Raw genomic sequence first — 26,515 nt, 5'->3', positions numbered from 1 at the left:
TTTAACTTATTTATTTTGAAAACAGATTCCTGTAATAGAATTCAGTGCTTGGTCACTCTTCCTCTACATTCCTATCCTAAACTTTGGTTTCTTTTTAATGAAAAAACGAGTCAGCAAAACAAAATGCCACCATTAAATCATTCTGCAACATTCTGTGTCAAAAATGTAATGGGAAATGCACACATCAAGGGAAAGGTTACTGTTCTGCCAGAACATCTTTTCACTTGGTTCATAGCTCATCCTTCTACATAACCGTGCAGGCACTACTGATGGTTTTCTCTCTCAGTTTAATGTGGCATTTGAAGGATTATGGCATTTTCAGGAAACCACAGTGCAGTGATTTTAGTGGTTATCTGACTGAAAGTGATACTGTGACTTAGAATAACTGTGCAGTTTATGTGCAATGATAAAAGTCAGCTACCAAGTCATTTCACAATGTCAACCTAATTCTTGATTGTGTATTTTCTTACAGGAGGTCAGTCTAGAAAGTGAGGCCGGAATTGGAGAAAACTCATTTTAAATGGGAGCCTGCTGTGTACATGTATACTATATTTAACTTTAAATCCTATTAACTGCATTGAAATAGGAAGAGCTAATTCAGAAATTGATAATATTAATTCCTTCCAATTTAGGATAAGTGTAATTGCTTCTTGAAACTGTTTCACAAAAAGGATTAAAATGAAGAATTAAAAGAAAAATTAAGAATTAAAATGAAAAGGAACCATACATCATACATGTAAACCTATTAGGAGCTATAAAGCTACAGTAAATATGAGATATGCTATAAATATCCAAATAGCATGTTATTATTATCTATAAATGTTTTAGTCTATTTAAAAGCTCAATCTATAATATTTTGTTTTACAGAGTTAAGAAGAAAAAAAACTTTTCAGATTGAAAGAAAACATTTTCTACTATAAACCATTCCTCACAAACCTATATCTCAATTAGTAAAAAATGAAAAGTGGCTGCCTTATAATTAACTCATATGTTTCTGGTAGGCTATGACCTATAAAGTATATAACTGAATTAAAATTAGAAAAAATATTATGAGTTAATACAATAAAAAATAGCACTGTTGGTGGGAGGTTTATGCTGTAAATTATTCAGAATCCCAGAATTTCTTTCTCTTTTTCTTCATTCCTATGGTATAATAAAATCATAGAATGTGAAAATTAAAAAGGATTTTCAAATCAATCTAACACACTGCTCATTTTATGAGACAACTGGTTCCCAGAAAAGTTATCTGCATCCTCATGGTTGACACAGTCTTCAACCTCCCAATTTTAGCCCTATACCTTCCCCACCATTTTTCCTGGTTAGTTACCTAATTAAGTTGTCAAGTGAGGTTCATTTTTTGAGCCTATTAAGATAAATACTAAATGCACTACCACAAAAAAAAAGAGAGAGAGAGAAACTGTCCTTAATAAGCAAGAAAATTATATTCTTGGTTTTCCTAATTAACAACCTCTCCATATACGTCAACAACATTAAGTAGAAAAGTAGAGTTATACTAACAACACGTATCACATATAAAGAATAAGTGAATCAGGTGAAATGAGGGAAAAAATGAGGCTTGAAATCTTCTCATTTTTATCTTGAATCGTGAAATAGAGATAGAAATATGAAAGCATTGTTTAAATACAACAATGTTATAATACAGACACACACACACACACACACACACGCACGTTTTAAAACCTGAACAAGATCACCCTAAGGTTATATAATTCTGAGGTTATGTATTTCTTGAGATTTAAGTCTCTGTTTCACATATGCTGAAGAAGGAATCAAGTTGATGCAAAACTTCTCAACTAAGGAACAAACTGACATTTATTTTATGAAGATTCTGAAATAACAATGTTCTTGTTTGCTAAGCTCACTAAATTTCAAAGGACTGCAATTCTTTGTCTATTATCTCGTATTGTTCTACTCATTTAAATGACCTCTCTTCTCAAAACAAAACAAAACCCTCAGATCACAGGTAATCAAGAGGCTATCTGTGAGGTATATCTATTCTCCAAATTTGATCTACCAAATGTAATTACACTGTGCTGTCATGTTTCCCCACCCCCGCACAACTGGTGGTTAATGCAAATACTCACCTCTCTAAAATTTCACATCATTGTGCCTGTATACTCAGATTTCTTCATCTATAATTAGAGCGATGTGCGTTGTTCTTCAAGATAGAGGGACTACAAAAGCATTCAGTAAATAGATGATCACAATTAAAATTACTTGTGACCAAAAAGGTAAAAATATAGATGGCATAACAGATCTTCACAAATAGCAACTTCAATTAATATATATGGTATTATGTATCATATGTGTGAATTAAGTATGTACACATATGCCATTTTAATGTGTGTATATATAACATAAATACAATGTAAATATATTATATTCATTCATATACATGAATGAATATAATATTCATATATCCTTCAATCTTAAAGTTATTTGTAAAAGATGTAACTTGCAGCTAAAAAAGGACAGAGTATATTTTGTTAAAAGCAAATGTCCCAGGGACTTCCCTGGTAGTCCGGTGGTAAAGAATCTGCCTTCCAATGCAGGGTACTTGGGTTCGATCCCTGGTCAGGGAACTAAGATTCCACATGCCACGAGGCAACTAAGCCCGTGTGCCACAACTACTGAGCTGGTGTGCCTCAAACTACAGAGCCCACGCACTCTGTAGCCCATGCACCACAACTAGAGAGAAGACCATCCATGCACCACAACTAGCAAGAAGCCTGCATGCCACAACGAAGAGCCCGCGCTGCAGTGAAAGATCCCGCATGCCTCAACTAAGACCCAACACAGCCGAAAACAAAATAAAAAACAAAAAACACAAATGTCCCAGAGATAAACATCTACAAAGGTCGGATTTATTATAAGTGCTATGATCCTCATTTAATATAAATACAAATAAAGGATAATTTAATAACATCTAAAGTTAAAAAGGAAAAGTAGTTATTTAAATAGGTCCTTTTAATATCAAAGAAAATCAAATAGCATAGTTAGAAGAATAAAGATTATAGCACTGCAATCTCAATGAACATCAAATAGTCTTGAAAACCATAATATAAACAGAACATCAGATATGATCTTGAAAGAGATGTCATCATTTAGCCTGAAACAAATACATTTAACAAAGGCAAGTTTTATTCTACCAGGGAGCTGAAATGTAAATTTATGTTGAGACTGTATAGGTTAAGAGCATAGGCTCTGGAGCCAGACTACCTGAATCTGAGTGATTCTCTACTTTCTTTTGGGAAGTTATTTAAGCTCCCTATGCCTTAGTTTCTCTGACAATTCAAAGGAGATAATACTACTGCTCACCTAACAGGGAAGCTGTAAGGATTAAATGATTCAAAATGTATACATTAGGTACCTGACCCATAGTAAGCATTATATAAATGGTTTATTACAGTTGTCATTTGCATATATAAGGCATTTAGAATTCTCTAACACTTGTGCCAAGCCACTTACTTGTATTTATCTCAATTAATCCTCCAACAATCTATGGGTTAGGTACTACTGATTATGGTTATTTTACAGATAAAGAAACTAAGCCACAGGGAACATAAAGGCAGAGTTCACAAATAACAGAAACAGGTTTCATACCCAGCAGAGTGTCTATAAATCCCCACTTAATCATCCATTATATAAAACTCTCTCCCAAAATGTAGAAAGACTTTAAAATTTAATAACATTTAGGCTCGTCACATAAATTTAGCAGGCTTGTTTTAAAAACATCCAATGTAAAATATCAAGCTGAAGAAGGAATGAAATGGAGTAATTTGTTCACATTTCAAGACTCATATTTAATTAGAAATATCTCTTTAATTAGAAATTCCTTTGTTAAACAAAAAACAGATTCAATGACAGCTGTTCAAGATGGTATGGCAGGCTTTATTTAGGACCATCATGATAGATTTAAGAACCACTGCAATGGGATTTTATATTGGGGGAGAAAGATTGGGCTCAACTCTGAATACAGTACGGGCAAGTGGGAATTTATAGCCAAAGAACACGGTGGGGATCAGTGGATAGAAAATTAGTAAGCGGAAACATCAGGGCTAAGGGGGTTCTGGCTAAACTGACCTAAAAGGATTTTTGCTTAAGACAGGCCAAGGTGATCAGAATAGTAGAGGATGAGGAACCTGATCAGGTATCTAGGGTGATCAGATATCAAGGGTGGGGGGTTCTGCTTAAAGTAACTTAGCAGGGTTCTTGCTAACACTGGACTTTATAAGGAAATATACAGATGAGCTGAGGAGAAAGTTCAGTAACCTGACTAAAGTTTCCTCTAGAAAAGAATCTTTGTTGCCTTTAGTGCATTAAACTTTTTTTGAAAAAAAAAAAAAACCCAAAACAAGAAACATGTATAAGCATAATATTAAGATGAAAAAAAAAAGGATGAGAAAAGGAATAGGCTATGAGGAACCAGAGACAAGAGAACATTTGCCATGGTTGTCTGGGGCTGGGGTGGAAGCTAGGATTTACAGTGTAGAGGCACAGCACTTTTTGAGGTGATGGAATTGCTCTAAAATAGGATTGTAGTGATAGCTGAACACTTCTATAAATTTATTAAAAATTACTACAGTCTACACTTAAAATGGCTGAATTTGTATGGTATGAAAATGAGATCTCAATATAGTTATTTTAAAAAAGAAAAGAGATATTTGCTCTTTATCAAAGGAAGTACGCTTTATCAAAGGAAATAACTTCCACTCCTCTCTAGCTAAATGAGAGAAAGGGCAACAAGAATGGCTTCCACTCTAAGAGACTTGATCATTAATCATATTCTACACAGTTACAGAATACTCTAGCAAGAGATTCTGAAAGTAGGTGTTTACAGGAGAGCTGTGACGGAATGTAAACACATAGGCAGTATTTATTTGGGAACTTGGAATATCACATAACCTTTGAATATCAGAGCTAGTGTGTTAGACCTCAGAGATGATATAGCCTGGTATCTTCTCCAGTAAAATAAGAAAACTGAGATCCATAGAGATTAAGTGACTTGCCAGCACTGGCAAGTGAGAAGCTTGGACTAATTGAGATCTCCTACTCTGAGTGAAGTAATCGCAGTCAATCAGAAACCATTTTTTACCACTCTTTTTTGCTGTTGTTTGCAACATATATATACTATTTTAAAGTTTGTTTTTAATAATTAAAAATGAAAAGAAACAATCAATTTGGACTTAAAGAAATGTCTCTGCCCTCAAAGAGATTACATACTATTTCAGTGTATAAAGCTGCAATGCATACAGATTTAGCAATGCATCAGTAAATAATTTAATAAGCATTTATTCTGAATTAACTTCTTGTGCCATATTGTATAAACTAAGGAAATCATCATGACTAAATAGAAGGCCTGACCTAATCTAGTGAAAAAAGTAAAAATTCATAGACAATTTGCAAGCAAGTGGATAACAGCATGATGTGGGATTTTATGTGGGTCCCAAGGGCAATCAAAGTAAGAAAAAGATCATTATGGGATCATGTAAGTCTGGAAGGATACATGAAAGAAGTAAATACTGACCTAGTCTTAGAAGGAAGAAGAGAATATGATCCACAATATTATAGGAAGCTGGAAAGTCTCAAGCAAATAGTTGTAGTGCACATTCAAAATAAAAGCAAGACTAAAGAAAAGAAGCAACTTCCAACTGAAATGAAATGAATAAATTGCTTGAAAAAACACAGCTTACCAAAACTAGCATAAGACAAAAGAAAAAATTTCAATAGCTCTATTACCTATTTTAAAAATTGAACTAATTACCAAAAACGTCCCAACAAAGAAACTCTGGTCCAGATGGTTTCATTGAGGAATTCAATGAAAACTCAATGAAGAAATAAAATCAATCAAAAATGCTTCAAAAAAAAAAAACCAGAATACTTTGTAACACCTTTTAGAACGCCAATATAACCTGATAACAAAACCTGATAAAGACTTAAGAAATTAAAAGAATAATACTTTCGTGAATAGAGACACAAAACCCTTATCAAAATATTAGCAAATGAAATCCCAAAAATAAAAAATACACATATAAAAGAGGCAATACCTCACGACCAAGAGGGGTTTATCCCAGGACTGTAAGGCTGATCCAACTTTTGAGGCCTCTTTCCGTGGGGAATGGAAAAGCCAGACTGAAAGACTGCTTGTGCACCTCTGCCAAGATCTCCTCATTGAGGGGTCTTAAAGACACTTTGCTCCACCGACTCAGTACTGTTCTATTGCCTACCGCTTCTCCTTTTCCTCCCCTCCAGCCCCTGGGTCCATTAAACAGCAAGGACCTTCTGTCCAGGCTGCCTCAGTAGTGACCTTAATGCCCCAACCCCTTCCCATTTCGGCACCGATCCATTAGACCCTTATCAGTGGGGGGAAATGGAACATTCCGGGAACCAGCAACCTTTCCTGTTTGGCCTCTTGCTTATACTACTGCAACAAATTAATAATTTTAATTGTAACTTTCAGCTTAGCTTGTGATCCTAATTGACTACCTCAACTCCTGGTAGCTCTCAAAACTTGCATAAACAGTTAAAAGAAATCATATTTTATTCTTATACAATAGCATCAAAAAACATTAAATACTTAGGAATACATTTAATAATAGACATACAAGACCTCTACAATGAAAACTACAAAAACATCCAATGAGAAAAAATAATGGATATTTGAAAATCTGAATAAATGTAGAGATATACCTAGTTCATGGATCAGAAAACAATACTGTTAAGATGTTAATGTTCCCCCAAATTCATCCATGTATTCAACACAAAGCTAATCAAAATCCCAGTAGGCTTCTATTGAAAAAATTTGGTTAAATATACATAAAACTTACCATTTTAACCATTTTTAAGTGTATATTTCTGAAGCATTAAGTATTTTCACACTGTTGTGCAACCATCACCACCAACCATCTCCAGAACTTTTTCATTTTACCCAACTGAAACTCTGTACCCATTAAACACTAACTCCACAGTCACCCTGCTCCCGGCAACCACCATTCTATTTTCTTTCCCTATGAACTTGACTAAGTATCCCATATTAAGTAGAATCATACAACATTTGTTCTTTTGTGACTGGCTTATTTCACTCAGCATAAGGTCTCCAATGTTCATCCATGTTACAGCATGCGTCAGAATTTCCTTCCTTGTTATGGTTGAATAATATCCCACTGTACACATATACCACATTTTGTCTATCCATCCATCCACTGATGGACACTTGGGTTGCTTCCACCATTCGGCTACTGCCAATAATGCTGCCATGAATATGAATGTACAGTATCTCTTTAAGTCCCTGCTTTCAATTCTTTTGGGTATACACTCAGAAATGAAATTCCTTCTTCTCCACATCCTCCCCAAAACTTATTTTTCTATTTTTGTTTGTTTGTTTAATAATAGCCATTTTAATGGGTCTGAAGCAGTATCTCATTGTGGTTTTGATTTGAGTTACACTAATGATTAATGTTTAGCATCTTTTCATGTGCTTATTACTCATTTGTATATCTTCTTTGGAGTAATGTCTATTCAAGTCCTTTGCTCATTTTTAATCAGGTTTTTTCCTCATTGCTGTGAATGATTTCTTGTGCTTTTTATATTCTTGATATCAATACCTCATCAGATATATGATTTGCAAATATCTCTCCCATTTTGTGGGTTGCCTTTTCACTCTGTTGATAGATTCTTTTGATACACAAACATTTTTAATTTTGAATGAAGTCCAACTTATATATTTTTGTTGTTGCTGTTGCTGCCTGTGCTTTTTTGGTATTATATACAGACTTTATTCTTTTTAATGAAAATAAAAAGCTCTTTCTAACACTCATATGAAAATGCAAAGGATCCAGAAAAACAAAAGAGCTTATCATAAGGCCTCAAGAATCAAGATGACTGGTACTGGCACAGAAATAAGTACATAGCTTGATGGAACACAACACAAAGTCTAGAAATCGACCCTCATTTAAAAAGTCGATTGATATTTAACAGTGGAACCAAAGCAACTTAATGTGGAAAGGCAAGCGTTTTCAACAAATGGCACTGGAAAACTGGAAACCCACATGGGATAGTAAACAAACCTTCCTTAACTCTACCTGAGACCATAAAAATTAATGTCAGATGAATCACATATCTCGATATAAAAGATAAATCATAAAGCTTCTAGAAGAAAACAAAGGAGATAATTTTTGTGACCTGGACCTAGGCCAAGACTTCTTAGATAGGAAACAAGAGCAATAATCATAAAAGTTGCTAAACTGGACTTAGTAAAATTAGTAACTTCTGCTCTTTAACACCATTAAGAAAATGAATAGGCAGGCCATAGATAAGGAGCATATGTTTGAAAAACATGTATTTGTAAAAAAACTTAAATCCAGAACATATTAAAAGCTCCTATAACTCAATACTAAACATACAACCCAATTTTTTTTTAATCAGCAAAAGAATTAGTTCACAAAGGAAGACATACAAATAGCCAGTGAGCACATGAAAATGTGCTCAACATCATTATACATCAGGGTAATGCAAACTAAAACCACAGTGGGATTCCCTCACACACTCATTAAAATGGCAGACATCGAATAAATACTAAACATGCCATTTATATGAAACTCTATAGGAGGCAACTTATAAGGGAAAAAAATAGAAAAGTGGTTGCCTTTGAGAAGAGGGACTGACCAGGAAAGGGCACAGCTTTTGGGGAGTGATGAAAATGTTCTATACTTTGGTAGAAATGGGGGTTACATGAGTGCATGCTTTTGTTAAAATTCACTACTTTATTCACTTAACATTTAGGCATTTCATTGTATGTAACTTTTACCACACACACACACCCAAACAACTACTGAACTTAGATTTACTTTTTTGCCGTGGTTTGGGTTGGCAATTCTGAAACTACTTCCTATATATTCTAAGCTTGAGCAAATAGGAAAATATATTGTCCTGAGACCTGAATCGGACAAGACAATTTATAAATACATTTTAATAATTGAAAAAAATATTTCCATGAAACTGTTTAAGCTTGTTTCATCATTAATTCAGAATTTACAACTTTTGGGAAGTTGAATTATTGTTTCTCTAAGTAGTTTACACAGTCTGGATTTAAAAACACTGAAATAAAGCACATATAATTATGTTTCTAAGTAGATACAGCCATTTTTGTTACTTGATTTTTAATTTTTTGGTCTATACCGAAATTACTAAGATCATATTTTGTCAAAATACCTATTTAAAAAAACATATCAGGAAGGGTGATACATTATGAAACTTTAAGTAGTTGTAATATTTGCATTTTTTCCTACTTATCTTTGACAAAAAAAAAAGAAAGAAAACTATCTTTTGTTTATTAATGCTCAGGCTGATTTCTTCACACATTCTAGCATTATTCATATATTAAATATTGGCATTCTTAGAGAGTTTTACTTCTGGTATTAAGCTGATTCAATTAACTAGTTGGTTTTTTTTTTTTAAGTTAATACAATTAAATGACCTGGTTTTCAAAAACTATAATAAACTTTCAAAACTAAAGTAGAACGGATAATTTATTGTTTTTAAATCAAAAACCTTAAAAATAAACTGTTAAACAAAATGAAAATTTAGAAATATTGTCTCAAAATAGGGACATAATTACGTTAAACCCTCCAGAATGTGACAAAAATAGGTGTCCTGAATTTTATTGAATTGCAATTTTACTTAAGCATTAGATGATGTTATTGTTTGGTATTCATATCAGAATTTCCTTGAAAAGCTGTTTCTATAAACTATTTCTTATAATGCTTATTCAAAAAATAACGTAAATGTAAAAGTTTTTTAAACAGTTAAAAATCTAAGAAAACAAAGTTTCAGGTCATAATTATATTCCTTTGTTTAAATTTTCAAATAATTCCTAATGCTTCATCAACTTGTATTTAGAATGCTACACTTATCTTCCCTTTTTTTTTTTTTTTTTAGCCGTACGTGGGCCTCTCACTGTTGTGGCCTCTCCCGTTGCGGAGCACAGGCTCCGGACGCGCAGGCTCAGAGGCCATGGCTCACGGGCCCAGCCGCTCCGCGGCACGTGGGATCTTCCCGGACCTGGGCACGAACCCGTGTCCCCTGCATCGGCAGGCGGACTCTCAACCACTGCGCCACCAGGGAAGCCCTATCTTCCCTGTTAAAAGAATTAGGCAGCATATTTCCACAGGCTATGGGTTACAAGAAGTCTATATGCTTTCTGAGACATCTTGATATGCTACTTTATCTTTGCCTTGTATATTAAATCTATTTTTAGATCAGATTTTTATTTTAAATCTATTTTATATTAAAAATAAAAATTAGGAAGATTTAATATCTGGCCAATGATTCCTTAACGCAACCTCCTATGAAGTGTGTAAGTCACTAACCACCATGGGGAGGCACCCCTTGCTCAGTGACTTGGAGTAAGAACATGGGAGCTGTAAAGATAAGTAAAACAGAGATCTTGCCTTTAAGATGGTCATACTTTCAAGTGAAACATATTCCAGAGCTAACAGCAGTGAAACTTGAAGAAAGAGGCATATCACACAGGACATCAGGGTGACAAGAGGTGATATATTTTACCACACACAACTGAAAGAAATATTAGAAATCTAAACTTTGGAAACAATCCTTTAGAATACAGTAATTTGTACTATACCAATCACTGACTCAGGGTTACAAGACAAAACAAAACAAAAACCTAAAACCTATCCCTGAAATTGTTGGTAGAAGTAAGGAAAAGAAACAAAAGATTAGCCAGAAATGTCTTTGTGCAGGAAATGTTTTTAATAATTTGAAATTTATTAGATGACAAATAATTTTAAAATTTCTATTTGTTTCTAAGTTCTAATTTATAAGTATCCAAATAATATACATTTGCACCATCACTTTACAATCATTAGATATTCCTACATGAATAAGCAAATTTTACCATTTAGAGTGATTATTATGTGATAAACTGCATAAAAAACAGTAAACTGGTAAGTCTATAATCAAAATAAAATAATTCATTCTATTTGTTTTAAGCAACCTATCAAATGCAATCTTAATTGTTCTTAAAAGAAATGAAACTAGGTTTCATTTCATTCACTAAAACAACCTATTTAAAGTGATCTTATGTTCTGTGAACACAGTAACTAAAGTTACAACTAAACCTTGCTCTGTTGGTCTAATCAAATCTCTGGGGGAAAATACCCCTTACTATGACCCAGGCAGTCTATAAGCCTCCATACCAGTGAGAACAGGACACGTAATTAAAAATTTAAAAATCTGATTTATCAAAGAGACTAATATTAGAAATAAAAATCTGATATATATGAATTTGTGCTGGTGCTCCTAATAACTTATGATACCATCAAATTTGGTTTTGGGGAAGGCACTCAGAAGCTATATTTTTAAATTGTGAAATAAATAAAAGTGCTAACAACATTGTTGACAGACCAAACAAACATCCTAACCTTGTAACCAAAATGGTTCAATATCTATATAACTTGCCATGTCTTCAAATAAGGAAGAGAATACAGCAAACATTTAATGGTGTAAACTTAGCTATAAAAGTAAAATAGCTTCATAGATCATTTCCTACCTTCACTGCTTCTAAGTAATGGCCACAATACAAGATAAAAATTAAAGATGCTATTTAAGAGGACCAATGGATTTTAAGGTTCTTAGTTTTAGGAGACCTTTTTGCTCCTTCCTATCTCCCATTAAGTAATAAAATGTGTCACAGTGAGTTTACACAGTTAAGATAAAATTTGAGGCCTACAAGTTTGGTCTTATTCCTAATTTGATAGTTTAATGAAGAATTATAGAGAAGAAAAGCCTACCTACCTCTAAAATCTATCCTTTGAAAATTAAATATGTCCAAAAAGAAGAATCATTTCTACTGTCACATGAGTGTATCAACTAATCTCAACTCTGTGATTCCCAGTTCTTTATCTAATACACAGAAAAAACTCATCCACTATTCTTTAGTGACAGGAAAGTAATCCTCCTTTATTAAGCCTTTTAAACGTCTTCATCAAATACTTACACTGAGTGACCAATTTGTTCTAGGAATAAATTATAATAGTAAAAGGTTTTTTTTTTAATTAATTCAGCAAAGAATAATCAGTCACTACTTATGTGGCATAGTCGTTCATTTACCAAGCATTTACTGAGCATTAAATGTCCCAGGAACTGTGGAAGCAAAACCAAGTAAGATATCACTAAAGGCTCAAAACTACCTCCAACAATGAATATCCACAGCAAGGAGATAAATACCCCAAAAGACCTCACAATTCCAAGACAGTTTCAATTTGGCCTTCAGCATTTAATTGCACTAAATAACATAAAGGAATATATTTTCAACTGTAAACTTTGCAGACAAATTTTAATTAAGTTTAAAAAGTAGATGGCAAAAATAGGAAGCACTATTTTTTTAAAAAAAATCCATATGATACTGTAAACCATCTTTGTCTTTAACACCTTGTGGTAATTTTCATATTTCCCATGTTTAGCGGAAATAGTTTATTAGTCTAATCGTTTTAGGGAACGTGTTTCAACAAATTCAAATTTTTTGTCCTCCATATTGCAGGAATAATTAAATACAAAAACATGCACATTCTCTGAAAAGTAAAAAATATGCATTTATATTATTACTGTATCATATTTACCAACAGAAAACCTTATTTCAGAGCCCACATATATGTATTCTTTTTTTTTTTTTTTTTTTTGGCGGTACGCGGGCCTCTCACTGTTGTGGACTCTCCCGTTGGGGAGCACAGGCTCCGGATGCGCAGGCTCAGCGGCCATGGCTCACGGGCCCAGCCGCTCTGCGGCATGTGGTATCTTGCCGAACTGGGGGACGAACCCATGTACCCTGCATCAGCAGGCGGACTCTCAGCCACTGCGCCACCAGGGAAGCCCTGTATTCTTTAAATTACTAAGTAATACCACTGCCCTACTATTTCATACAGAATTACTCACAAAGCTTGTAATGGAGCATAGTACAATTCTGATCATGTACAACAGAGGGAAAAACTAAGACTCAGAAATACTAAATTACTTGCCAAAGGCCTGAGAAAAGCTTAAAGACAAAACAGAAAATAACATTTGGAACCTATTATTACAGTTAACTGATAAATTAAATGCAATTTCCTAGTGATATTAAAAAATTATACATGTAAATTAATGTATACACATATACAAATAACTGAAATAGAAAGGAAAAAAATAAGAAAGAAATTTTTTATACAGCCTGAATTACATAGAGAAGTGTGGTTTCAAAATCAAAACTGCTAAACTGCTGATTCTAAAGAGTCATGTATATTAGTTCAGAGGCACTTGAGAAAATACAGTAAATTCAATAAAAATTTAAGTAAATTAATTAAATTATGATCCAAGAAGTTTAATTTTATAAGAGAACTTAATAGACATACATAGTAAGTATAATGATCAAGCACTGAAATATATCTTTAGGGAAAATAAAGTGTAATTTAAAATGTCCTAAAGTAAAGTTAAAAATAGCGTGTATACATAATATTTAAGATGCAACTTAATCATAAAAGTGTGGACTTTTGGGGCAGATTTGCAAAAATGATGGTGCCAATTACTAAATAAAAGAGATGTTAAGGGAAATGGCAGATATTAGCTTATGAGTACCTTTCTGAACACATGAAATTCTACATAAAATTCTTCTTTATCCCAAGAGCAATGTGCTTAAACTGAATGTGTATATGTGTTGTGTGTGTGTGTGTGTATATATTTAAAGAACAATCATATTATAACCATAAAACACTTGATGGCACTGCTTTATATCCAGCTTGTTTTATCCTCAGAAACATTATTAATATATAATATTTATAAAACATTTAATTCCCTCTTCATAACCTTTTTAAAACCTTTGCATAAAATCTGTGATGTTATCTTCTTAACAAGGCAAAACCAAGGAAAAAGGCTTTGTATATCCATCATTTCTAGAGTAACAAAAATATCTTTACCTTTCACGAGACTTTCACAAAAACCCCAGACACTGGAATGTTATAATAATGTAATTAAGGATGAAAATTTTATAACAGGAACTAATTAAATGAGAGGAAAGGCTAATATTAATTAAAAATCTTATCAAGAATCAAAGAAAGATGATACATATTTTTTTTTTTTTTTTTTTTGCGGTACGCGGGCCTCTCACTGTTGTGGCCTCTCCCGTTGTGCAGCACAAGCTCCGGACACGCAGGCTCAGCGGCCATGGTTCACGGGCCCAGCCGCTCCGCGGCATGTGGGATCTTTCCGGACCGGGGCACAAACCCATGTCCCCTGCATCGGCAGGCGGACTCTCAACCACTGCACCACCAGGGAAGCCCGATACCTATTTTTTTTAAAACAACTATATAATACAATGTCTTGGAGATGCTCTTGTATTAAGTGGCTTTTAAAATAAAATTGTATTTATTTCCTAGGTTCTTTCTTTCAAATACATGACCAAAAAAATAAAATAAAAACCTGGCAAAAACATATAGGGCCTATAGCAACAAGGCCTGAATCAAGCTACTATCTTAAAAAAAAAAATTAGAGGTAGATATTTACATAGGTTTAAGTAATTAAAGAGTATAACCACGTCTCTTAAGTTTTTAACTAGTGTTTCAAAATGATCATGCCCTATAATGCCACCCTCAACCCCCATGGGAATTTTCTTCTAGACTGAATTTTTCTTCATTACGTAAGACTGTTTTTATAATTTTTTCTTTTATTTTTGTTGTTTTATGTACTCCACTCTGTTATGCTTATGCTTTCTTTTTTTTACATAAATCAGAAAATTATGTTGCAGTCAGAATTATTCATGTGTATCTTCTGACATTAGAACTAATTTACCTTAAACTTAAATGAGTTTAACCTCCAGGAGAGCTCTCATGATATTCTACATAAACTACTTCAAAAAACAGTGGCCTAATATGACTTTCTCAACTTTGTTGAAGCACTTTGTGTTTCTTTACTGGAATTTTTACTTTCTCATTACCTTCCTCAGCGACATTATAAAAACCTCATGAAATTTAAAAACAGGTGCCTTTACTTGAGGAATTAAAACAAACAAATTATACTTTTAATGACATCATTTTGGAAGCAAATATTTAAAATCCTGTAACAGTACTAATATGCATTTTATCAACTTACTCTTTTTGAAACATTTAATTTCTGTGCCATGAGTTAGTTCAATAGGGCTTTATCAAAAGACAATTTTTGAAGGAAATCAGAAAGCGTTCCTGTAACATACTAAAAGATTCTTTGTGTCACTGTCCTTTGAAAAGAGGATACCTCTTTTATTTAGATGAGGTCTCCTTTTGATCACCCCCCGACTCCTTCATCTCACCCAGGGCTTTGAGCAATTTCTTCATCTCAGCAAGACAGGCAAATGGCTAAAATTAGCAGTCTCTGGACCCTCAGGAATAGCCACTGTGCCGTATCAGCTGAGATTCCTGATTAGAATTATGTCTGATTTAAAAAAAAAAAAAAAGTAACAGAACAAAACAAAGAAGCAAAGAAGAAAACCAAACAAAAAACAAAAAATGTCTATCTAGGCCATCTTTTCACCTTTCTTTATTTCATAAGAGAGAAGCATTTAACACATTGTTTTGAAAATGATAAGGAAGTGCTAACGAAGTTTTTGTCAAGAAAAAGTATCTGTCATCATTATCTCTAATAAACTTCAACTTTTATAATATGCTAACAGAACTTAGTAATTTTATTGTTTTATGAGATAAAACATAATAATCTTAGCACAAAGGGTTTGGATCAAATTATATATTTTTGTGGCCTCTATATGCAGAGCACGGTCAACTTCTCTTGTCAATGGGAAATTAATTCTCTTTTGTTCAAAATCCAGATAATCACTCTTAATTACATCTAAATCCAGAGAATAACCATGTGTGGCAGGTTACTAAGTGGATGAAATCTGTTTCTGAAGTACTGTTTCCACTAAATAAGACTTTAAGAAAGGTTCTATGCTGTGATTTGTTTTCCCCATTATATCTGTGATGAGAAAATGATGAAGATGGAGCCTTAATCCCCCAAAGCCAAGGTCTCAGCATCCAGCTTACCTGACAAGGTTTTCATTGTCTCCAGTTCCCTTGCAAGTTGCACATTCAGTTCGTAAATCCTCAGCCTTGGGCTTCTTTTGTAACACAGACTGCCTTTGTCTCCTCTCTCTAGGAACTCTCTCCTGCCATACAAGGGAGGATGAAACAAAACATAAAATCAGGATATGAAGAAAACAGAAATAATTTTAAGCAAGAAAGTTTCTCAAATTTAGATTGTGTAAAATATGCTTAACTTATTCCAACCTCATGTTTTTCTTCCTCAGGAATGAAGCTTCGTTTTCGTCCTCTGGTTCTCTAAAAAAAAAAAAGAAAAAAAAAAAAGAAAGAAAAAAAAGAGAAAAATCCACAAAAATATCTAATGTTTAATTAATAATAAAAATAAATTTTCTCTGTTAAATGTTACTGCTTCGGTTAAGCACTTGGAAAATTAGCATTTCTAATTAATGCTGTACTGCTCTATTGCACTTTATTACAATTTATGCCAGAGGAAATAAACACAAGACAAATTAAATACACTCAACAGTGACAGTGTTTTACTGTTAAATAACACAGGTATCTGATAAGAAAAATAAGTTCTACAAAATTAGCTTGAATATTTCTGAACACCTCATACACATCACACAATGATGATTTATGCAGAACATTTAAATTTTCATAACTTACATGACTTCTAGAGCTAAAATGCTAAACCTGGACTCACATCTATTGTATGCCTCTGTGTGTGTGTGCGTGCGTGCACAAACATGTTTGAATAACATAAAGAAACAATCTTTAACAGCTGTAAATAAGTGGGAGGCAAAGGTCTCAGATGTCTCCCAATCCTAGTTAAAATAAAACTAACTAAAAAAAGCATGGTATAAGTGACTCAAGCTTATTTCCTTAAAATTTATATCCTGTATTTTGGAACACATTTCCCATTTGAAAGATGACATCCATATGTTTGAAAGTAATGTAAGTACAATAGGATTTGCAGCCAATATGTTAAAAATCTCCACCCATGTAGCACAGCCTCTGGAGGTTTATAATCCCCATGTGAAGATCACTGCTCTTTAGAGAGACTGGAAGAAAAAGGAGGCACCACTCCCCAAAATTACTTTACCTGACTGTTGAGACCAAAGATCATTCCCATGTTAGAGTAGGTACCAAATAATTCTAAAGAGAATTGCTGTCCAATATAAAAAACATTAATGTTTTTCTAAATTACTGTCGTTTCAATTCTCTACAATACCGAGTCACTTGGTATTCAGTACCCAGGCTAACTGCACTCTGTTTAATCTGCTCCTAGATAACCAAGAGTTGACTAAATTAGCCATTCAAAATAAGTAAATTTATAGACTACATATTCATTTACATTTATATTGCCAATCAGTATGTTTTAATTACATTATGGAAGAAATAAGGAAGAAAAAGTAAGACTATACCTAGGAAAAAGTTTTAAATGCAGGCCCTACATCTGTTCTTACTTCCAAAGAATTAGTACTAAGCCTTGCTCCTCAAAATATCAATCATGGTTCATAAGCACTGGCATCCCCAGGGAGTTAGTTAGAAATGAAGAATCTCATGCCCGGAACAACATACTGAATTAGAACCTGCCATTTAAAAAGATCCCCAAGTCAGTCATACACACGTTAAAGTTTGAAAACAGCCCTTAATATTGACAACACTTCTCCAAGTCCTAATTAAAACCTTATGGCTAGCCCTTTGTATAGTCATCTTTCCCCTCTGTGACACTCCTTTCCTCATGCTTCAATTTCTGTCCCCCAGTGCAATTTATCCCAAAACTGGTAAGGACCATGTCATATTCATCTTTCTAGACTTAAATTTAATACAATACATATTACATAAAAGTTCAATAAATTTGTTTTAATAAAATAAGTAATAAGTGTTTTGATTGAAACTCACAGATGAACACGCTAGATAATACAAATGATAAAACAACTGACAGAAAGGGTAAATTATTGTTCCCTTCTCTGGTAATCTATTTTCAATTTGCATAATTTATGCATATAGCCATCCATTTCAAAAAGGTGATCAAAATTAATAACCAATATCATAGGGAAAATATTCAAATTACTTATCTTAATTCTATAAACATCTAAAGAATGCTCAAAAGGCCTTCACACATTTCCATATTTCTCTTCATTCAACCCATCTTTTGTTGAGTCATCTAGTTTTTGAATCATCTAATCACTGAATTAATTTTTGAAGTATATGTGTGAATGCTCCAAGTTCATGTTTTCAATTCTTTTGAAGATATATAATTATTTACCATTTCTGATTAATACTTTAAATCTCTGAACATCTGGTTTGATTCCGTCAATTGGAAGTTCTTCAAACCCATACTGCAGTTAGCATCAAAAAGCATAATGCCACAGAATGATCCTATCACACAATGACATAGTTACATACCTCTGCATTTATAAATTCCTTTTTATTATATTTTATTAAAGTAATATTTTTAAATGAATAAAAATATAATTATCTAAAACAGTCATTTTAAATGCATGTATCAATATTACAAAAAAGTAATCACTGATGTATTCCTGCAGTAATTTTAAATAACTAAACATAAGCAACATAAACAAATTCTAGCCAGAAAACCAGAGTTGTTACAAGCAATACGAAATTACAGCATCTTAGAGCTCTGAGATAGCAGGCCAGGGAAATGACTTGATGATCAGACAGCTGAAAACTGACAGAGGTAAACTTCAACCCAGGTCTCTCAACTCTCAATTCAGTGATTTTTCTTGCATGACAAATCCAAGATTAATAATTTAATCCCAAATAGAGATGAGCAAATTATCATAAGAAAGCAAATCTCTTATTCTCACTTGAATATGTAAATAAACTGTAATACCGTGACGCATAAATGAAGAGTTTTTATATTTTGAAACAAGTAAATGAGACAATTTACCCAATGGAGAGGAGACCTCAATACTTCAAACTGACACTATATTCTATCCAATTTGGTACCTTATACATACAATGACTAACATGATCCATTACCGAAATAACTTGAAGCAAGCCTTAGCATTTATCACACAACTAGTATTTCCAAAAATTGAAAATAAGAGGATTTAATCCAAACACAATGTTTCACAATATCAAGTTCCCCAACCAAGAAAATGCTGAGAGTTGTGGGGGTTTTTTCTAGTTTTAATGAAGTGGCAGCAACTGTAACTGTTATAACCCATACCTGCCTACGATCATAACAGATAAGATATCTTAAACATGGTATCCCTGAATGAATCAGAAAATATAAGGGGAGTTAAAAAGAGGGAGAAACGATGGAAAAAAGAAAAAAACCATGCTTGGCTCATCCAACAAATTTCAATAATCAAATAATAATTTCAATAATCAAAGAGCTTGCCCCATCTTAGATGTACAGAAGTATTTGTAACCAGGTTGTCATTTCATGGTATACATTGAGGCTGACACTATTTTAGAAACAAGATGAATAAAGCAGAAGGGAGAACACAGGGTGTGGAAGAAGGAAAAACATTATTTAACAAGTATGTGCTTTAGAACTTAACACAGATAAATTATCTAGACATTCCAAATGATTGACGGTATATTTCCAAATTGTGCTTCCTTTTGCAATTATTAAACTGTTAAAAGTAAAAGAAAGTTTGAAAATCATTCCAAATCTTGACACATTCCTATTTTTTTCTTCTTTGTTAGTTTTTAAGAACTTTATTTTCTTAGGGAACACTGACAATCTGAGCTGCTTAGATCATCTGGCTCTTTATCTGTCTTTGGTACATTTACTTGAAAACAGGATGTGATAAAATCATCCACAAAGAGTGGCATGATATTAGAGACAATGTATCTAAGTTAGGAGAGAATAAAACATTTTTAACTATAGGCATCATTTTAATAGTTTATTCACCTAAAACAAATAATTAAATGTTTCAATAACTTCACTCATTTGGACTAGAAAACATGCAACAAATTTTAATTAATTGTTTAGAGCTGGGTTGTTTTAATTTATAATTAAGTCAGATGCATGATGATTTTTCCAAGGTTAGAATGATTCATTTCACAAATGAACTAAATTTAAAACTAAAAGACAGTGTCTCAGCATCTTTGAGATCACTAAGATGGATTTCACATATTCATTTGTACACTGATTTCTCTAAATTCAACACTTATTTTTTTGATGACAAATCAATATTTATACAAATGACGATAAATAAGCCATACATGATTAGATGAAACAAAAAGATACCCTCCTACGTAATTTATATATAAAAAGAGAACATGCTTATTTATGAGAAAATTCCAAATTCAATGTTAATTAGGACAACAGCCAAACCTTGAAAACCTATCAAGCTAAAATATCTTCAGATTTATGCTGAGGAATAAACGTTGGGGCTGTCTGGCAGCTGTTCAAAATGCTTCAATGAAATACATGCAGTATATGTATTTCCTTAAAAAGTAAGTATTTGTTTTCCAATTATAAAACAATATATTGAAAACAATCATATATTAAAGCTAATAAAATATTCAAAAGAAAAATGTTACATATATAAACAAAGTGTGAACAAAAGCACCACCAGTTTCCGTTGGGCTATCGGCATACAACAGATAGAATGGTGATCCCCCAAAATGAGTGTTTTCCCTTCTTGTCAGTTGGCTGTAGAGTTTCTTTTTATCTAACCTAATTTATATTAACAGGGTTAGGAAAATAGGTGGAAAATAAAAAGAACATCATGATCTAATTGGCTTAACACTATTAATTAAAATAACCACAAGCCTAAAAATATAAAAGATACATCCTACATAATAAATGTTTCTATAAAACTCTTCTCATAGATAACGGTATATTCAAAATAAGTAAAATCCTGAAGCTCTGCCTCGTCCCTGTCTCCTTTATTCCATGCTCCTGGAAATAAATAAAAATGATGAATTTCCAGGAGGCAAAAAGCATAGCAGGAGCCTTTGGGTTCTGAATACGATTACTTGCCCTAAGGACACCCACAGTAGATCTCTTCCAAGTGAGCCAAAGTGACTTAAGTATGGTTTAGTTAACCACAAAAATTTTTGCTAGGGTTTCTTCTAAGGTTCTGTGACAGACACAGGTTATATAATCTGTTTAGTACTTCAGAGGTCACCTTGGGTCTGATAATAAACTCAATAATAACTCTGATATCTAAAGCCCCCATGTATAACCCTTTCTTCCCAGAACTGCATTAATTTAATCAAAACAATTAGTATAAAGATAACAAGTAAATTAAGACATGGGCATCATGAATGCCTAGTACACTTTAGTCATTTCAATAGGGCTGAATCTAAACGTTTCTATATTTCTACTGAACTAGCATCTAAAAAATATTTTAAAAACAAACATAACGAAAGCAGACTCTAGGATATTTGATTATCTCTCAAATGAAGACTGCACTTTTAACAGGCTATTGATTTATACTGTTAAATAAAATGGAAAACAGATTAACGATGTGTTTAAGTCTATTTCCAAAAAAAACGATCTATAAGAAAAGTTGCATCCTGAAAAACAATATGGTTTCAGTCAAAGCTACTAAAAAGTACTTTGACTTTTTACTGCATTTATCTTCCCAAAAAAGGAGAGATACAAAACAATATAAAAATGTATGAGACAGGAAGAAAGATATGACAACTTCAAAGAGAGTAGAAGATGATACACTGTGTAAAAGACTATGGAAAGATAGTCTCAACAAGTCCCTTTGGCACTTGTATAAAAGATGAAAAGTCACTAGATGACATAGAGTGAAAAGAAAACGAAAAGAAAATCTGAAAGCTTTCAAGTTACATTAAAGTTATTAGAAAATATGCGAAAAAGTACAAAGGTCAATTTTAAAGTAACTTCAAAGGGAACATTAAGCTAATTTATATTTTCTTCAAAAGTAATTTCCTGGGCTTCCCTGATGGCGCAGTGGTTGAGAGTCTGCCTGCCGATGCAGGGGACACAGGTTTGTGCCCCGGTCTGGGAGGATCCCACGTGCCGCGGAGCGGCTGAGCCCGTGAGCCGTGGCCGCTGAGCCTGCGCGTCCGGAGCCTGTGCTCCGCAACAGGAGAGGCCACAGCAGTGAGAGGCCCACGTACCGCAAAACAAAAAAAAAAGTAATTTCCTTCTCTAAAAGCAAGTGAAAAGTTTCCACATTAAAAAAAAAAAAAAATGCAGAGAAAATGTCTAACAAGGTACTTAAAAAGAAGTATCCCAGGCTACCTTTAGAGTAATTCTACAGTTTCACCAATGAAATATGATTAATATACAAGGAGAAAGGGACTAATTCCCTTCCTAACTATAAAGGGCCAGAAAAAAAGACTCTTTCAAAGTACACTGTCTTCAGATGCACAGCCACAGTGGAAGAGAAAAGAACTCATTTGTGAAATACAAACTAAGTACCTTCTGTGGTAGGTAATGAACATATAGTGGTGAACAGGACAGCTCCTGTCCACCTGGGTTCAGGTCCATGAGTCTACAGATACCAAACAAATAATTAAATGGATAATGATTTATAAATACGGTAAGTGCAACTAAAGTGAAGGATAAAAACAGTCACATACTGCTCAGATCTTTCAAAATCTCACTATAATCAAAACTGTTCTTAAATTTAAGAATCAATCATAATTTTAATGCCCTTAATAATGATATAAAACTACATTCACCTTAAAGATGCATATGGAGAAAATGCCTAACAAATTGGAAAAAAAAATTCTCAAAGGAACACACTTATGTGTGACTCTGGCAACCCTCAGGCAGGAATGGAAAAAGAAAGAGTTCAGATTGTCAAGAGGATAAAAGAATCAAGGACAGCAGCAAAAGCATTACTAAAATAACTGAACACAGGATCGAGAAAAGATACTGGAACTCTAAGTGAAGGCATGAGGTACCTAGATAACCAGGCTGCTGAGTAACTGTGAGAATAAAGATGGCTATTGGACTAGAAACGTAAAGAAGAAACCCGCAACATACTGAGGTCAAATGAATTTAATCATGATTATTTCACAAGCATCTTAAAATTAAAATCAAATATTATTTCATATAATACTCTCTACCCCATGCAGAAAACTCTTCCAAAAATATCCCTGATAGTCATATAGCCTCAATTATTCTGGATAACAAGGAAGCATGTTCCATATGACACAGTTCTAATTGTTGGTCCCAGTTTTACTATCTGAACTTATCCTAGAATTCATGTAACAGAAGTTTAAATATTTAAAGATAAATGACCAGGTCTTTATTATGTAAAGAGTCTGTTTATTCATTTATTAAACTAATAAACATACCAAAAAAAGGTAATTACACTTGTGATAAGGGCAGCAGAATAAAATAGTGCTATGTGTACAATGTTTCAATTAATTACTCCTCAGAGTGCTTTTCTAGAACTTCATCATAGTATCACATTAGGTTTTGCTTTCTTAGTTCATGAGCTAAAATTGAGGGATGATGGCACTAATGACAGAGGATTAATTAACACTTTACAACAGATCTACAATCTGTCATTTTTCATTTGTTAAAGAGTCCAATTAGAACATCGTTTTTGCACTATGTAACATAGCATAGATAGCAGAAAGGGAAAAGGGCCTGCGCCATTTTTTTTTTCTTTTACAATATCAACAGTACCATCAGCCAACAAAGAAATGCATATCAAAACCACAGTGAGGGGCTTCCCTGGTGGCGCAGTGGTTGAGAGTCCGCCTGCCGATGCAGGGGACACGGGTTCGTGCCCCAGTCCGCGAAGATCCCACATGCCGCGGAGCGGCTGGGCCCGTGAGCCATGGCCGCTGAGCCTGCACGTCCGGAGCTCGTGCTCCGCAATGGGAAAGGCCACAACAGTGAGAGGCCCGCGTACCGCAAAAAAAAAAAAAAACAACACAGCGATACAACACAAGTGTCGCTGGGCTAAAATCAAGGTGTTGGCAGGCTGCATTCCTTTCTGGAGGCTCTAGGAAGAGAATCAGTTTGCTTGGTTATTCCATCTCCTAGAGATTGCCAACATTCCTTGGTCCAGGGCCCCCTTCTTCCATCTTTAAAGGCAGGGATACTGTATATCTCAGACCCATTGTCTGTAGTCACATCTCCCTCTTACTTACAGTCAGGGAAGGTCCTCGCCTTTTAGGTCCACATGTAATTAGTTTGAGCCCACATAATACTGCTTAATCTTCCCATCTCAAGGTCCATAACTTTAATCATACCTGCAAAGCCCCTTTTGCCATGTAAGGTAACACATAAACAGGTTCTGGGGATTAGGACACGGATATCTTTGTGGGGGGGGCATTATTTTGCCTACAATACTCAACACTGTGGAAATCAAATTTATACACTAAATGAATTTATTGAAACTATCATCCTATAGATGGAAATGGGGCATTTAACAGTAGTAACACTTGAAAAACAAAATCCCTAAGTATATTACAATCACACAAACGTGCATAGGTAAGAAACAAAATGCTACTTTGGGTTAAACTTCAATAACATAAAAGTATAAGGATTTCACTCCCTCTCTATGCAGTCAAGAGATTACCCTTCTCCCATAGGACACAGTAGGCATATCCTCTGGAGAAAAAGAACCAGACAGACTCTGTACAAGGGTTTATCAGGCACAGAGAAGGGAGCAATGAGGTAGCAAACAGAAACCAGGAAGCTTAAATGCAATTCTGCTTTCTAAACCATGAGACCTTTAGCCCCTTTCTCCTCACCTGTCCAGGAGTCTGACAGTCAAAATTATACCTATCAGTTAGGAGATGAGAGAATACTTCTACTGAATTATTGTAGAAAAAAACCTACAGATACTGACATTAAGAAGGTTCCCAAAGAAAAAGCCCCCTGATCATAAAATCACACCACAGGGAAAACAATGGGGTTATCAGCCCTATACAAACTTAATTACCTTTTTTAGAACAAAATAGGAGTGGACATCCAAAGGTCCTTAGGCACCTGAAAGCATCAACATGAAAGAGATGACCATGAATAGAAATAATGAAACCACAGGAAACACAGACAATGCACGATACAGAAAAAAATTTTGAAAATATTCATAAAGATATAAAAGAAGTCTTTGCAATCATGAAATAAGAACATCTACTATTAAAAGAAACAGAGAAAGTACATACTCATCCTAACTCAGAAAGAGAAAATCCTAAGAGTTTCAAGGGAAGGGAAAAAAAAGTTAGAAATGCAGAAAGCAATAATGGAAGCCAGGAGTCAGTAGAGTGATGCTTTAAAAAATATGCAGTATTTTATACACAGCCAAATAACTAATAAAGTATAAGAAATTAAAAAATTTTTAGACATGTAACATCTCAAAAAATTTACCTCTCATTAATCTTTACTCAATAAGTCATTGAAAGCATTGCCCCGTCAAGATCAGGGACTAAATGAAAAAAGAAACTGAAATGCAAGCAACAGAAAATTCCACCCACCAAAGGTTAAAAGGAATTACCAGGATGATGATGAAATAAAGTTCAAGGATAACATAAAAAAACCAATTCACATTAGAGCTGGAGCAGAGAGGGCTCCGAGAAAATATCTAAGAAATTATCTGACATGGCTGACCATATGGAAAACTGTCTATCAGAGATATTTTACAAGGTAGTTGAAGGCTATGAGAAGACTCAGTCTTAGATTCAAAGAAACTAAACAAATTGAAAATACAATGAAGGGCAAATGGTTTATTTTTAAAACTATTCATTCCTTTCTTTAAAAATAAACTGAATGAATGAGGATCCTCAAAACTTAATTAGTGAGACAGTCTGACTGTATTCCTTCCTTCAGAATCCGCCTCACTCCTGCCTACCCAGCCTTAGACCAGTAATAGGGTAAAAAGTGTGCTATTGTTTAAAAGTTTATAAAGTGTTCAGAGAGCATGGCTCTATTATTCTTAAACAATATTTTATCTTTGGGAAGTTTCTATCATGAAGAAAATGGGCTAAGCCAATCAAATGTCACTTGTAAATGAAGCAAAAGGAAAATTTCAAAAAAATAAAATCTTGAAAATAAATCACCCTGCAGTATATACATCTGGTGGCCCACTTGATCACAAATGTTTCTTGTAATCATTCATACGATTTTTTCAGAAGACAATGATTATAATAAAGGTAAGTGCCAAAAAGGGAAAAAATAAAGGTTACCAACCAATGTGATCTTTAAAAATAAAACAAAACTAAAAACCCTAAAGTAAAGTAAAATAAAATCACAAAGCATTACCATTTCACGCTGCATACAGGATCTTAGTTCCCCAAGCAGGGACTGAACCAACGCCCCCTACAGTGGAAGCGCAGAGTCTTAAACCACTGGACTGCCAGGGAAGCCCCTATACCTCACATTTCTAACAGATTTTCCACAAGAATGCCAAGACAAACTACTATATCAAAAAATGAGAAAGGACTTGAATAAGCTTTTCTCCAAAGAAAATATACAAATGGCCAATAAACACATGAAAAGATGCTCAACATTA

The 26,515-nt window shown here is 33.8% G+C and overlaps 1 protein-coding gene across 8 annotated transcripts in view; it reads right to left on the bottom strand.

Moving 5' to 3' along the window:
• PHF14 (PHD finger protein 14) overlaps positions 1-26,515 on the bottom strand; it is a 198,273-nt gene that overhangs the window by 94,082 nt on the left and 77,676 nt on the right. For all 8 annotated transcript variants that reach the window (XR_003432009.1, XR_003432010.1, XM_027102544.1 and 5 more), the window contains exons 15-16: positions 16,320-16,370; positions 16,077-16,198 (exon numbers count right to left, since the gene is read on the bottom strand). Coding sequence is in view for 6 of the 8 variants with exons in the window: in XM_027102544.1 (XP_026958345.1) it covers positions 16,077-16,198; positions 16,320-16,370 (173 nt within the window). In the remaining 2 variants the exon portion in view is untranslated. The remainder of the gene's footprint in view (positions 1-16,076; positions 16,199-16,319; positions 16,371-26,515) is intronic.

This window comes from Aethalodelphis obliquidens, unplaced genomic scaffold (assembly GCF_003676395.1).
Source record: "Aethalodelphis obliquidens isolate GAN/ISIS:26980383/991018 unplaced genomic scaffold, ASM367639v1 scaffold5, whole genome shotgun sequence".
NCBI classification, from domain to species: domain Eukaryota; kingdom Metazoa; phylum Chordata; class Mammalia; order Artiodactyla; family Delphinidae; genus Aethalodelphis; species Aethalodelphis obliquidens.
The sequence above is the reverse complement of the archived record's forward strand: the minus strand, read 5'-3'. Positions and strand labels throughout refer to the sequence as shown.